At 51.5% G+C, this 12,027-nt stretch overlaps 1 protein-coding gene across 2 annotated transcripts in view; it reads left to right on the top strand.

Annotated features, from left to right (window-relative positions):
- Window positions 1–4,430: 4,430 nt before the first annotated feature.
- The window catches only part of ltk (leukocyte receptor tyrosine kinase), a 38,497-nt gene continuing 30,900 nt past the window's right edge, over window positions 4,431–12,027 (top strand). For both annotated transcript variants that reach the window (XM_086153288.1, XM_086153277.1), the window contains exon 1: window positions 4,431–4,620. In XM_086153288.1, the coding sequence (XP_086009414.1) occupies window positions 4,569–4,620 (52 nt within the window). In that variant the 5' untranslated portion in view covers window positions 4,431–4,568. The remainder of the gene's footprint in view (window positions 4,621–12,027) is intronic.

The raw sequence follows: 12,027 nt of genomic DNA, 5'->3' as shown, positions 1-12,027 counted from the left end.
TGGATGTGTTTTAATTTCTGCTCTTGCCGCACCTGAAGCCAGATGTCTGTGAACAATTATCACAGGGGCTGTTCAAACTCTTTCCCAGAAATTGAAGAAACAGGGTTGGGATGCAGCGGGGTGGTGGTGGTGGTGGTCAAGAGGGTTGGTCTTATGATAGCAAAGAGTCAAACGCATTAATATAAGCAGTTTCTTCTGCAGCCTCTTGGCCACAAGTGTCAAACTCAAGGCCCGCGGGCCAAATGTGGCCCGCCACGTCATTTTATGTAGCCCGCGAGAACGTCTTAAAAGGGCCGATTGTCTTAAAAGATGCCATGCAAAACGATATTTCCCACAATTCACGCTGATCACGTCACCCGCGACGAGACGGTGTCCTGCCATTAGATCACAGTGTAGCCACATCGATGCCATTTTCAATGAGTGGAATTGAGAAATACAAATGATCCCTAGATGTCCGGCAAGAGAAAAGTTGATGCAGATGGAAGGCTGTTTCAAGAAAGATGGGAATGCATGTGTAATATTTTGGATTTGAATGAGTTTTTTAACATTAAGGAGTAGTTACATTTATTTTACATCGCATTTGGTTACATTTATACTATTACCGTTACATGTGGCCCGTCGAGGACAACCATTATACTGACGTGGCCCTCGGTTAAAATGAGTTTGACACCCCTGCTCTAGGCAATGCACTCCAGCCCTGCTGCACACCCATAACCACGTCTAAGACTTATTACATGACCAGATGGAACGCCTAGCATTAATACTCCAAACCATTCCTGGTTCTGATGCCTGGTAAATTCAGTTGGTTTGCAAATGGTGAAAAAAGGGGTTATTGTGGGACAGAGTACCATGGCTGAAGTTTACACAGTAAACGTAAGTCAGTCGGGCAGCCGCCAATAAAATACCATGGCCCACAAAACCACAGTAAAAAACAACTTGTTTTCCAAAGCTGCGTTGACCAAAAACAGGTTGTAACCAGCCTCACTAATTACCTTGGCACCTAGCAGTTAGTCTGGATCGAATTAAGGTTGGGTGGTACCTGCGTCGACAGCTGGTGAGAGGGGCCGCTTAGAAGGCTTCTTAAATGCGGTTCTCCACTCGTTTCTCGGCTAACTTCGCATCAAGACAGCGGATCGCGTTTTTTTTTTTGTTTTTTTTTTCTTCCCCAATTATGGCTTTTTTCCCTTCTTTCTTGAGAAATGAACAGGATTTGTCAAACCCAAAGCGAAAGCGCACCAAAAATGGTTTATGATATGGAGTTAATTGATGGCCACCGGTAAAAGAGAAACATCTTGTGACGCACTATTAAAAGTGCCAGTAAGCAGGGGTTTATTAGCACAGTAACTAAAACCGAACTGCGCCACTCCGGACTTGTGACTTCACGGTGCCGTTAATCCGTTATGTTTGCTTCCAACCTCCGCTGACACCGGGACGCCTCATTTTAGTCCATCGCGTTGCCTCGTTCTCCGACGCTACGCAGCTGCTGGCCGCATTTTATCGCACAAATATCCCTATTTCTTAAAGGGTGGATGTTTTTCAAAAGAAAAAAAAAAACATCTCTTGAAATTGTCAGTCACTAACTGTTTGTGTTTTCCATCAGATGACAAGGAGATGCTTTCGCATTTAAATAAACGTGTAAGCAGACCATCATAATGAAAGCTGGCCTTTGATACTAACTCCTCTTTTCCATCGGACCTCCTGGCCGCCTTGCGCGGGCGTTTGTTCGGGACTCTCACTTGCAGCAGGAACACAAACGTGCCCCCGGCTTCGACGAGCACTTCGACATGACGAAGAACAAAGACCTTAAGTCTGGAGAAAAACAAAAAACAAAGTACTCTGTCCAACATTCATAAACACCTGCATGAATAATGTCTAGTCACCACAACGACACAAGAAAAGGCGTCCCTGCAGTCCGACGTTCCACCACAGGTGATGATTTGATTTATTTCGGACGCCGGAATCCAGCAGCTGACCATCTGGCCTCTCTCTGGCCCGGCTCCCTATCAGACAACAACCATCTTTAGTCATCCTCCCTACAGCGTTGTCTTTCCTGGCTCCGTTCCTCCGCTCGCTTGGCTGTTCACGGTGAGGTTGGTCGACTTCCAGGTGAGAAGGTGCGTGAGAGGAGATTTATTTGGGGAAACGCAGCAGTTTTCGTCTACTGTTGATTTCGGAAATACCCATTTCTTTGACGAAGAGGAAAGAGAAGCTACAGGTCCCCGTGAAAGCTGGGGTACCGTGAACTCCAGGCCCTCGTCATTCGAAGGAAAATGTGTTTTCTTTTCATGGGTCGGGAGCCGGAGCCTCCTGGAGCTCACTGACGTGTTTACTGACCGATCCCTGCGGGATCGTGTCAACGGAGCGGAACTTTAAAGAGAAATGAATGAATGAACTCAAACGTAATCGACAGGAACGTGAAGAAGGGATGGTCTTTGGCGTCGCGTGCGTCTTTATGACCGACTCACAGCCACACGGTGGCAGCGCCGCTCGGACGCCGGCAGATCTGGCGGAGCTCCGTGTGAAGCGTTTGATAAGCGGCTCCGCTGCCAACAATCCCCCTGCGGTGGCTCAGACAATGTTTGCACCGAGGCTCCGGCGAAGATTCGTCCGCCGGCTGGATTACAATCAGAGAGCAGCAGACGGTGTTTGGGACGAGCAACGGCACCTGACACCGAATACGATATGCTTCTCCACAAAGGTGTGTTTGTGTGTTTCCAGCTGGTCTCGTAGTGATACTTTGGGTTTCCTTGCCGCATGGAAGTATCATTAGACTACATTAGAGTCGTACTCGGTACTTTCCTTTTCTTAGCCAGCGATCTGCCACTGCCAGTGCTGTTGAACACACGCCGATACCGATGTTTAATTGTGTTTCGCATATTTTACGTTCTTGTAGCGAGAGCAGGGATTAGGTGGAGGAACGTCTGGAGAGGTGGAGGTATGAAGGTGAGCTGCAGGAAGACGCAATTTACAAGTGTGGATGAGAGGGAACCCAAGTGGAATGGTGAGGCTACAAGGAGCGGAGATGAAGGTGGTTGAGGAGTTAATGTGTCAGGGGTGATGAAAGGGAAGGTGGAGAAAGTGGAAGTGAGAGCAGCCATGATGTCTGGTTTGGAGACCAAGAGTTGGAGGCAACAGAGATGGTGTGGAGGTTCCTCTTTGGGAACGAATATTCATTCAATCGAGGAGGGTGGAGAAGATCAGGAAGGAGTCCATCAGCAGGACAGCCCATGGTTGATGTCCAGGAGATAAAGTCACACTGAGATGGTTTGGACATAGACAGATGGATGCTGAGGTTGGAGCTGCCAGGCAGAAGATCTGGAGGAAGATGGTTAGATGGAGGCGAGTGATTGGTTGAGGGCCCTAAAGGGAGCGTCCCAAAGAAGACTATGTTTAATCTGTGAGGGTTTGAAACATGCACATGCGCACACACACACACACACACACACAGAGACACACACCGAGAGCAAACGAGCAAGTGACTGTAAATCCTCAGTGACATTGATAGTGAGTGTTACAGAGGGATGGGTGAAAGTGAATGAGAAGCTCTAGTGTGGTATCGCCTCGGTAACCTCACGGTGACCATGTTCCTGAGGCTTTAACCCGCTCCTCCTGCAGATCACTCCTCACCGCCCAGCTTCTCTGTCTGCTTTTCAAACCACGGAAGCCCTCGCATCTCTTTCGCCGCAGCCCGGAGCCCCACTAATGCTTTCAAACGGGACGGAATCCAAACTCTCTACATTTAATCCGTCTGAAAGTCGCCCGCCCTCCCAGCAGGAGAGTGGAAAGCCTCAGAAGTTCCCCGCGTTCCCCCCGTCTGGGTCCGGAGGCACGGAGACGATCCAAGCTTTCAAGTGGAGGAAAGGCCGCAGCTCCGTTGTATTCCTGCAACATTACTTATCATCCCCTCAACCCCCCCTGAGTATGACTCACTGTCTAAAGTAATGATGTATCTACAGGAAGGAAAGATGCCGTAGAAACTGTCATGGATTGAAAGCCAGGCCTTAAATGAAGGCTCGGGGTCGAATTCACCTCAGGCAACGATCCCGGCAACGATCTGATTTCCTTTGCGAATTTTATAACACTGACGCAGGACATCATCAATAACAAGAGAAGAAAAAACTACAGCTGCAGCTGCAACTACAAAAACATCATCAGAAACTACAACTACAGCAACAACATCATCAGCTGCAATAATAACTACAGCAACATCATCATAGTCTCCTACAGCAAGCTCTCAATACGCACACGTTCATACACACACACACGCACGCACACACGTGCAGAGAGAGAGAGAGAGAGAGAGGGAAGGATGGAAGGAGGGAGGAGGGATGGTGGGAGGAGGGAGGGAGGGAGGAGGGCTGTCGTCACCGGCAGCAGCATCAGCATCCCTGGAATGAGTATCAGTGCGCAACTTGGCGCAACAGCTGCACTCCGCAGGAGCGATCTAAGCTGGCTCTTCTCTTCCGCTCCTCCTGCTCTCCTCCTCTCCCGGGGGGGAATGGTAGATGAGGCCGTGAAGGTGCCGAGAAACACGCGGACTGCTGCCGGATCCTCCGCGGGGCCGAGCCATGGAGCGCAGGGGCCGGCAGAGGACCCTGCTCCCGGCCGTGCTGCTCATAGGTGAGCCTCCGTCTCCGGTCCGCTCCGGTCGCTCTTCGGCCGCTTTCGCTTCGCGTCCGCTTCTACCGTGCACGCCGTGCACGCCGAGCTGTGGGTCCGGAGGCTGTGGCGGCTTCGGGACGCGTCGGGCTCCGGAGGGTGCGCCCGGCTGCAGCGGCGGGGCCGGCCGGGAGGAGCCCCGATGCCTCGCAGTCCCGCAGCGCGGCTCGGGGCTTCGCACCCCCGCCGTGCGTTTGGGACAGTTGGAAAAGTTGACACCTCTTGAGGCACAACAGCAATACATCCAGTAATAGTTCCCCCAGACGAATAGTATAGGGGGGAAGTTAGACCCTGGGGGACTTGAAATTGCGCATGGTTCCATTTTTTCCTGCAGGAAATGTGACATTTTACACCGGAGGAGGCTTATGTTTGCCCAGGGCCCTCAGGTCATCTGAGCCAAGTGTGTGTCAGCGAGCGTGCGTGCGTGCGTGCGTGCGTGCGTGTCCAGCAGGGGCATTGTGGTCACACACACATACACCATAACCATCTCTCTTGCTCCATTCGCAGCGCCGTCACAGAGTCCGCCCCGATGTTCCCATGTTAGTTCACCTCAGGCGTGTCGGCCCGGGTCGGATTCGCCACCGCTTAGTTTTGAATTCTCTGCCTGCGCTCCCTTCCTCTCCTTATCCTCTTCCCGACCAGCGTGAGTCACCTCACTGGCGCTGAACCTCCTGCCGCGCCCACAGGTTTGGACCCATTGGTCTTCAAGCAGGATTATGGCGGCCGGTCTTGAGAAAACAAGCATTATTCTTGGTTTTGCTGTGTGAAGGACCACGCCGGGACCTCAGGCCGGGACGCGCTTTTGGTAGAACAACTCCCATATGACGACCTTTGCCCGCCTCTGTGGATGTAGATGCAGCCTCCCTGGACCTCCAGAGCCAGCGGAGCACCCATCCGATCCGTCTGACCGTGTTCGGTTTGGCGGAGCAGAGCGTCGGATCGCGTAGCAGTGAAAACACCGATCATTCTCACCTAAACAGCGAGAGAATCCGATAGAAGGTGATGACCTTTCTGCGGTGAGAAGGTCCCCCTCCGGCCCCCTGGAACCCCGAGGTTTGAGGAGCGCCAGGCCAGTAACGCCGGACATCGGCTTTTTTTTCGATGACTCCGAAACCATGTCGAGACGTGCCGACTTCCTGCTGTGCTCGGAGCGACCGGCATCGCGTCTTCGGGGAAACTCAAGTGAAAAAGAAAGAAATGCGGTGCGTGTTTTCCATCTGTGGAGCGTCCGTGGAGAAAAAAGGGCCATCAATACCGAACGATAATCAGCGGGAGACGGCGGGTCAGTCAGTCACGGGGGGCCACGAGACCCCGGGCCTCCGTTTTAACGACAGGAAATGGTACATTTCCTGGATTCTGAACTGCATCAAAATACACACACACACACACACACACACACACACACACGTGCAGACGCGTGTGCTTTTCTGCCGACTTTCCTGGGCTTCGAATTGAAGCTTTACCTCAATTCTTAACGGAGGCATGAAGATGCTCCTGTAAAAACATGATTAAATGGGACACACTGGAATAAAAGCCGGCGCTTGTCGAGTGTTTCTCCAGAGCTTCTGTATCTGCTGCCTTTGCGGGGCTGGATGGCGTTTGTGTGTGAAGATGCAAAGGGAGATGTTGTGAGACAGAGATGCGCCGTGCAAAGAACCGCCTCTGCGTTCTCCTCCTTATTCTAACACTGAACGACAGGGTGAGGGACGTCCGCGTCTATGAGCTCGATTTTTACGTGAATGCCCTGCAGACAGCTGTGGGCAAGGAGGAGGAGAGCGGTTAACTCCTCCGCTCACAGGTGCTCCGCCCGGCTCCCCTCCGCCGTTTAGGTTCGGGAAGATGTTTCTCTGGAAGCTCCTTTCCACATCCCCTTTGAAAACCCGCTCAAAGAGCCTCCGCGGTGATTTGTCTCATTGCAAATATTCTGAAAAGCGGGTCCCGGTCCAGTATCAGCAACCAGGCCCGTTTGGTTTGGATTTAGAACCCCAAGGACTGCGGTGGAAAACTAGGCAGTGAAGAATTGTAAATTCTTGCGCGCTGTGGAATATGGAAACAAATGATAGGAATATTTCATGTGCGTAATCTACCGCCTTCGACACAGATCGTTCTCGGAGTTTGATAAATATTTAACGAACATATTGTTCTACGTTGTCTAAGTGATCGTCTTCAGCGAGCCGCCGGGACCCGCCGGCAGCTTCAGGGGTATTGAGTTGAAAACTTGTAAATATGCAGCTGGAGATGTTGGCGTCGCTCTGGTTTTTGGCAGCTTCTGCTTAGAAAAAACAAAACAAAAACCCTTCTACCGATATTTTGTTAACCATGGAGGTTTCAGAGGGGGCCAGAAAACGGAGACGTATCTGGCCGCGGGTGAAAAGCTCCGTAATAAATTAGCCAAAATAATTCACCCGGGTTTCAAGGACAGAATTTGACCATGTAGCTTTGTGGAGAAACACTGCCGGTGAGAAGCTTCGCTCGGCAGAGAGGATCGTGTTCTTCGACGGCGGCCACATATTTAGATTCCAGCCGCGGCCGGGAAAATCGTTCCGGCGGCGATAGCGGAAACACCTCACACACGCTTCATCACGGCAGGGAGCGGGAAACCTGCTAACGCTGAGGTTCCATGTTCTGGAGCGAGGCCTCCAGCCACCTCCGGCCCGTGTCTCCCCTTAGCTCCTGGTATTTATGGAACACAGCGGGAAACCTGGTTCTCCGGGGAGTTCAACCTCCACACCGAACGGAGACAAACATCCATCCGGCCCCATCTCTAGTCTGAAACTGCTTCCTGGAAGGCGTGCGCGTCACCGGCGGATCTATTCCACAAGACAAAAAAAAACGTATATTTTTCCCGTCCATTAGAATCCCCGTAACAGAAAGAGCCCCTGTCCCTGTTCTCCGCGGACGTCAGGGCGTCGTTTCGGCCGGCGGCGTTTCGATCGTTCGGCGTCCTGACGAACCATACGAGCGGTGAGGTCACGGGAGGATCCGGGCTCGGTCCGGCTCGTCCCGGACGAGTGTGTGATGAAGCTTCGCTCGGCAGCGAGTTGCGCCTCACGGGTTGATTAGCGAAAACCCTGTGTTTGTTATGATTGACCACTAAGCGTGAGCGTCCTTCACACTCCCCGTGAAAGCCGTGCCAGCCTGTGTGCTTATTCTGCAATCTACACATGATCAGAATCTGAAGATCGGATGGGAGCTTCACGTCCACACCCTGCTGGGCAGACCCACCTTCTCTTACACCTGATCAACTCCACCGTGCAGTGGAGGCTACAGACGCGTTTGTTCTCCCTGCCGTTCAAACAGCAACAGGCAAGAGCTACGAGGCCAAAAGAAAGAAGCACCATGTCAATCCTGTCCTCCCAGAGGTCTCCAGCCCTCAAGGAGGCTCTGAGATAGAGATCTCAATGCTGCAGATGCTGCCGTGACTCTGTAGAACACCAGACTCCAGTGGAGCACCTCTGACATCTCATCAGTCTTCACATTCATTCAACATTCTTCTTCCCATCCATCTCACTCATGGAGTGCTCCATCCACTCATGGTGTGTGTGTGTGTGTGTGTGTGTGTGTGAGGATCCATTGCAAACAAGCATAGAGGGGCTCCATGAAAAACTTCAGCGACACAAGTTATGAAGATTTCCATGGAGGTCCTCAGTCGTCCGAGTCGTGGTTCATCCTTTCACCTCCCCTCCCAGAGGCTTCCTCAGCTCAGAGAAGGTCTTCAAGGGGACCTGACAGTGGAAAGCGTGAGGAGCAAAATGGTCAACTAGCAATCAATGTTACATTTCACCACGGTGGAGCAGCAGCGCTGCTTCCTCACCGCTAGATTGGATTCCCACAGGGGTCTTTCTGTGTGGAGTCTCCATGTTCTCCTTCGTTTCTGCGTGGGGTTCTTCAGGGTTCTCTGGGTTCCTGCCACGGACCAAACACATGCGGGAGCTTCATTGGAGACCCTGCATTGTCCAGACGTGTGAATGAGAGGGATGTCTTTCTATCGGCCCTGTGATTGGTCCTGGCTGAACCCGCCTCTTGTCCGATCACAGCCGGGATAGGCTCCAGAGATGAAATATTGAACCGGTTATAACTCCGTCAGTCTACATGTGCTTGACCATCACAATAAATATCTCCAGTGTGTCCTGCAGGTTCCTGCTGAACATCTGCAGCACTGCAGGACTCAGATGTCCTGCTGATGTGTGACCTGATCTCCAGGCCCGGAGCTGGCAGACCCTTTTCTCTCTATATATTGGCTTTTACCTTCCAAGTACACTTATTTCACTTCTCAAAATTCACCAGGATTCCTTCCTTTTCCATATCGCCAAAGCTTTTGTTTACTGATCGTCAAGAAGGACGAGTGTTTGGAGAGGATGAATCTGTCTGAAACCGCTGAGGAAAATGGTTTAACTACGGGACCTTCACAGTTCCTTATGCTGGAGCTGAAGATGAGCATTTATGAGAGATCATTCAAATTCTTTATTCAAGCTCTTGCTGGGCTTCCATCATCTCTCATGATGCAGGTCATCCCATGGAGAGGTGAGGTCGAAGGCGGCACCAACAGCGGCTCAGGCCAGAGTTTTTGGAAGCGTGAATGCCGGCCGAGGGAAGCCGAATACGTCACGACCGCCGGGCGTGGATTCTCTGTGAAAGCGCAGCTCCGCGGATCCCGATCTGCCCCGAAAAGGGCTTAGATTCATGATAACGGCTGACGGACGGGCAGGCGGCTCGCATTCAGCTTGCGTCCGTCTTTCGGGGGAATCTGAAACATCTTCGCCTCGCAGTGCGATTCTGTTGGTCACGTCGCGCGGAAAAAAAAAAAAAGGCAACAAATATTTGGTCACCCGGCAACAATTGAATGGATTTGACCTTGTGTTTTGAATTTTTCTGCGCTGGAGCAAAACTTGCTTCGGCGTACTGTCAGGGAAAAAGTCTCTAAATCAGCGGGTCGCAGATATTCATTAATTCTACTGAGGCAAACAAGTGAGTCACCCAGGGTCTGCCTGTGGTTGTTTCGAGCGATGCTGTGACCTAAATCAGTGCTTTGGCTTTGTCAGACTCTGCTGTTTGTTCTATGATAAAGGTAAGGGTCGCATTGGCTCGCCACGAGACCGAGAAGTACCCCTATCAGAGAGTGCATCCGTCCAGCGCTGGCTGTGGACGGGAAATACCGCTGCTTTTGACAGATTGCACGGCCGGCGGTCCAGCTGGCCACCGGCGTGGCTCTGCGCAGCGCTTGGATGGATCGGCGCGTTAAACTTGTCGACGTCGATCGAAAGACGCGAACAACAAAACGGAGAGTGGACGAAAACAAACGCAAGCCTTTTTTGACGGTACCTCACGTCGCCGGGGGCGACCGGCAAGCGCAGCGCCGGCGCTACCGTCAGAGGCCGATGCCGGTTGGGTCGAGTCCGGCGGATGTTCTGACAGACACCCGCAGCTGATCCTGTCCAGATTTCCTGCAAATGCCGGCGATGAAATGGTGAATTATAAAAATGTGAGTCTGAAAGGGCGACGGCCGGCTCCTTTCCCCCCTCGGAGGAGTCATAGGGAGAGCAGAGGCATTGGAGGAGACGTGGGGAATGCGGAAGCCTGCTCCGTAGCCACGTATCTCCTGAGTGCACGGCCGGATCGCACGCTTTTTGCACGAACTGGAGAGACACGATCACTTTTGTTTGCATTTCGGACGCTTTCCATCTAACCCGATGCAGACCCCGAGAGTTGAAGTTCCCCTCGGGGTCACGCCTGGTCTCGTGTAGAGCGAAATGACCTGAATGTGTTCGCAACAACTGCTCAAATGGTAGTATATAAATATAAGATTTAATAGGATCGAATTTCAGCCCTCTTTAATCTCCTTTTACGGGCTCCGTCGTCCACATACGGACCTTTCGCAGCCACATGTTTCCCAGCGAGCTGGTGGCTCGCTCGTCCGACCTTCTTAGGGGGAAACAGCTGCCTTCTCTTGGAGACACGGCCGATGAGAACCGTCTGAGTGAAGCAAAGCAGTAAATCTGCGGCGTTTTCGTCCCGCAAACTAAAAGATGATGAAACATGCAGTATCACAGAGCGGAGGGGAACCGCGGGGCGTCGGAGACGTGACCGTGGCTCCGGCGCTGGCAACGCGCCTTTTCTTACAGCTCATATTTTCTACAATCATACAAATTAAAGTAAGGATAAGTTATGGTTTATTTTGCTTCCAGAGCCGAGCGCTCGTGGCGGATCGTCCATCTCGATCTTTTTCACCTTTTTGCACTTCGCCGGCATTTATTGCTTCTCGATTCACGCATCGACGCCCAGAATGTAATAATTCTCTCCGACGTTTACCGCCGACTCCACCGGGGTGTTTGTTGTACTGGACCCTATCGTATTCACCGTCCTCCCGAAATATATGTGATCGATATCAACTCGACACCGCGGTATTTGGATATAATTATGAAATATGCATTCCAGTGAAAACAAGTCCCACCCTTTGGACTGTTTATTTTTGCCGAAGTCGCATCAGATGACGTGCAGCAGCTCTCAATGAGAAGACTTTTCCGTCTGGGACAAAGAAATCTATCGCCACGCTCGTCCCGAATATTTCCAAATTAAAGTGCTCCTTTATCGGCGTGTAACAAGCGATTAAAAGCGGGGAGGGATGTAAGACACGATGGAAAAAAAAAAAACAAGGATGTGTGCGAACTACTGCGTACCGGTTCCCTGTCGCAGCTAACCGGAGCCAAGCTGCAACCAATTAAATTGCAAATTGAATTATGGGGCTTAATTCTTTTGGAAATACCAAAAGTCTGATTCATTGCGCATGAATGGCTTATTTAGAGGAGCGTGTTGGCGCAGAAAGCCTCTCGGAGGTCGCCGTGAAGATGAAAATACCGTACTTTTAGCAAGAGTGCGCACAGTTTGGTCGGAGTCCTCATGAAAAGTCGTGCAAACAAAGACAAAGTACTAAATTCAATCAAGCGGGAACGTGGACGTCAAACGACAGCGCGAACCTCTTCTGCGCGAACGCCGGAGTTTTTTCTTTGGCTTGGTTCATGCATTTAACCGAGAGGCTCTGTGAGAATTAATTCATGAATGAATGAAACCCCCAGGAAGATCAGAAACTTTGTATCTCTGCTCGAGTGTGAGTGGCACATCGTCCCGAACCACCTCTCCAGCGGTTTTGGGAACCGGAGTCCTCGAGGTTCCCTCGCCATTTCCCCTCGTCTGGGATCTGTTTCAGACCCACTTCTTATTCCAGAACAAACCCGTATGTCTGTCGTCCAGATGCACAGATGACGCCCGTCAGCGCAGGTCTGGTCACATGTTACTTGCACACCCCTCAGTTGCTGTGCTTGTGCACTCGGGAGTCTGGAATATCGGGAGAATACGGAGAAATTTAGAGGG

Source organism: Fistularia commersonii, chromosome 1 (genome assembly GCF_037954325.1).
Source record: "Fistularia commersonii isolate RoL2024-O1a breed Wild chromosome 1, RoL_Fcom_v1.0, whole genome shotgun sequence".
Lineage (NCBI taxonomy): Eukaryota > Metazoa > Chordata > Actinopteri > Syngnathiformes > Fistulariidae > Fistularia > Fistularia commersonii.
The sequence above is the reverse complement of the archived record's forward strand: the minus strand, read 5'-3'. Positions and strand labels throughout refer to the sequence as shown.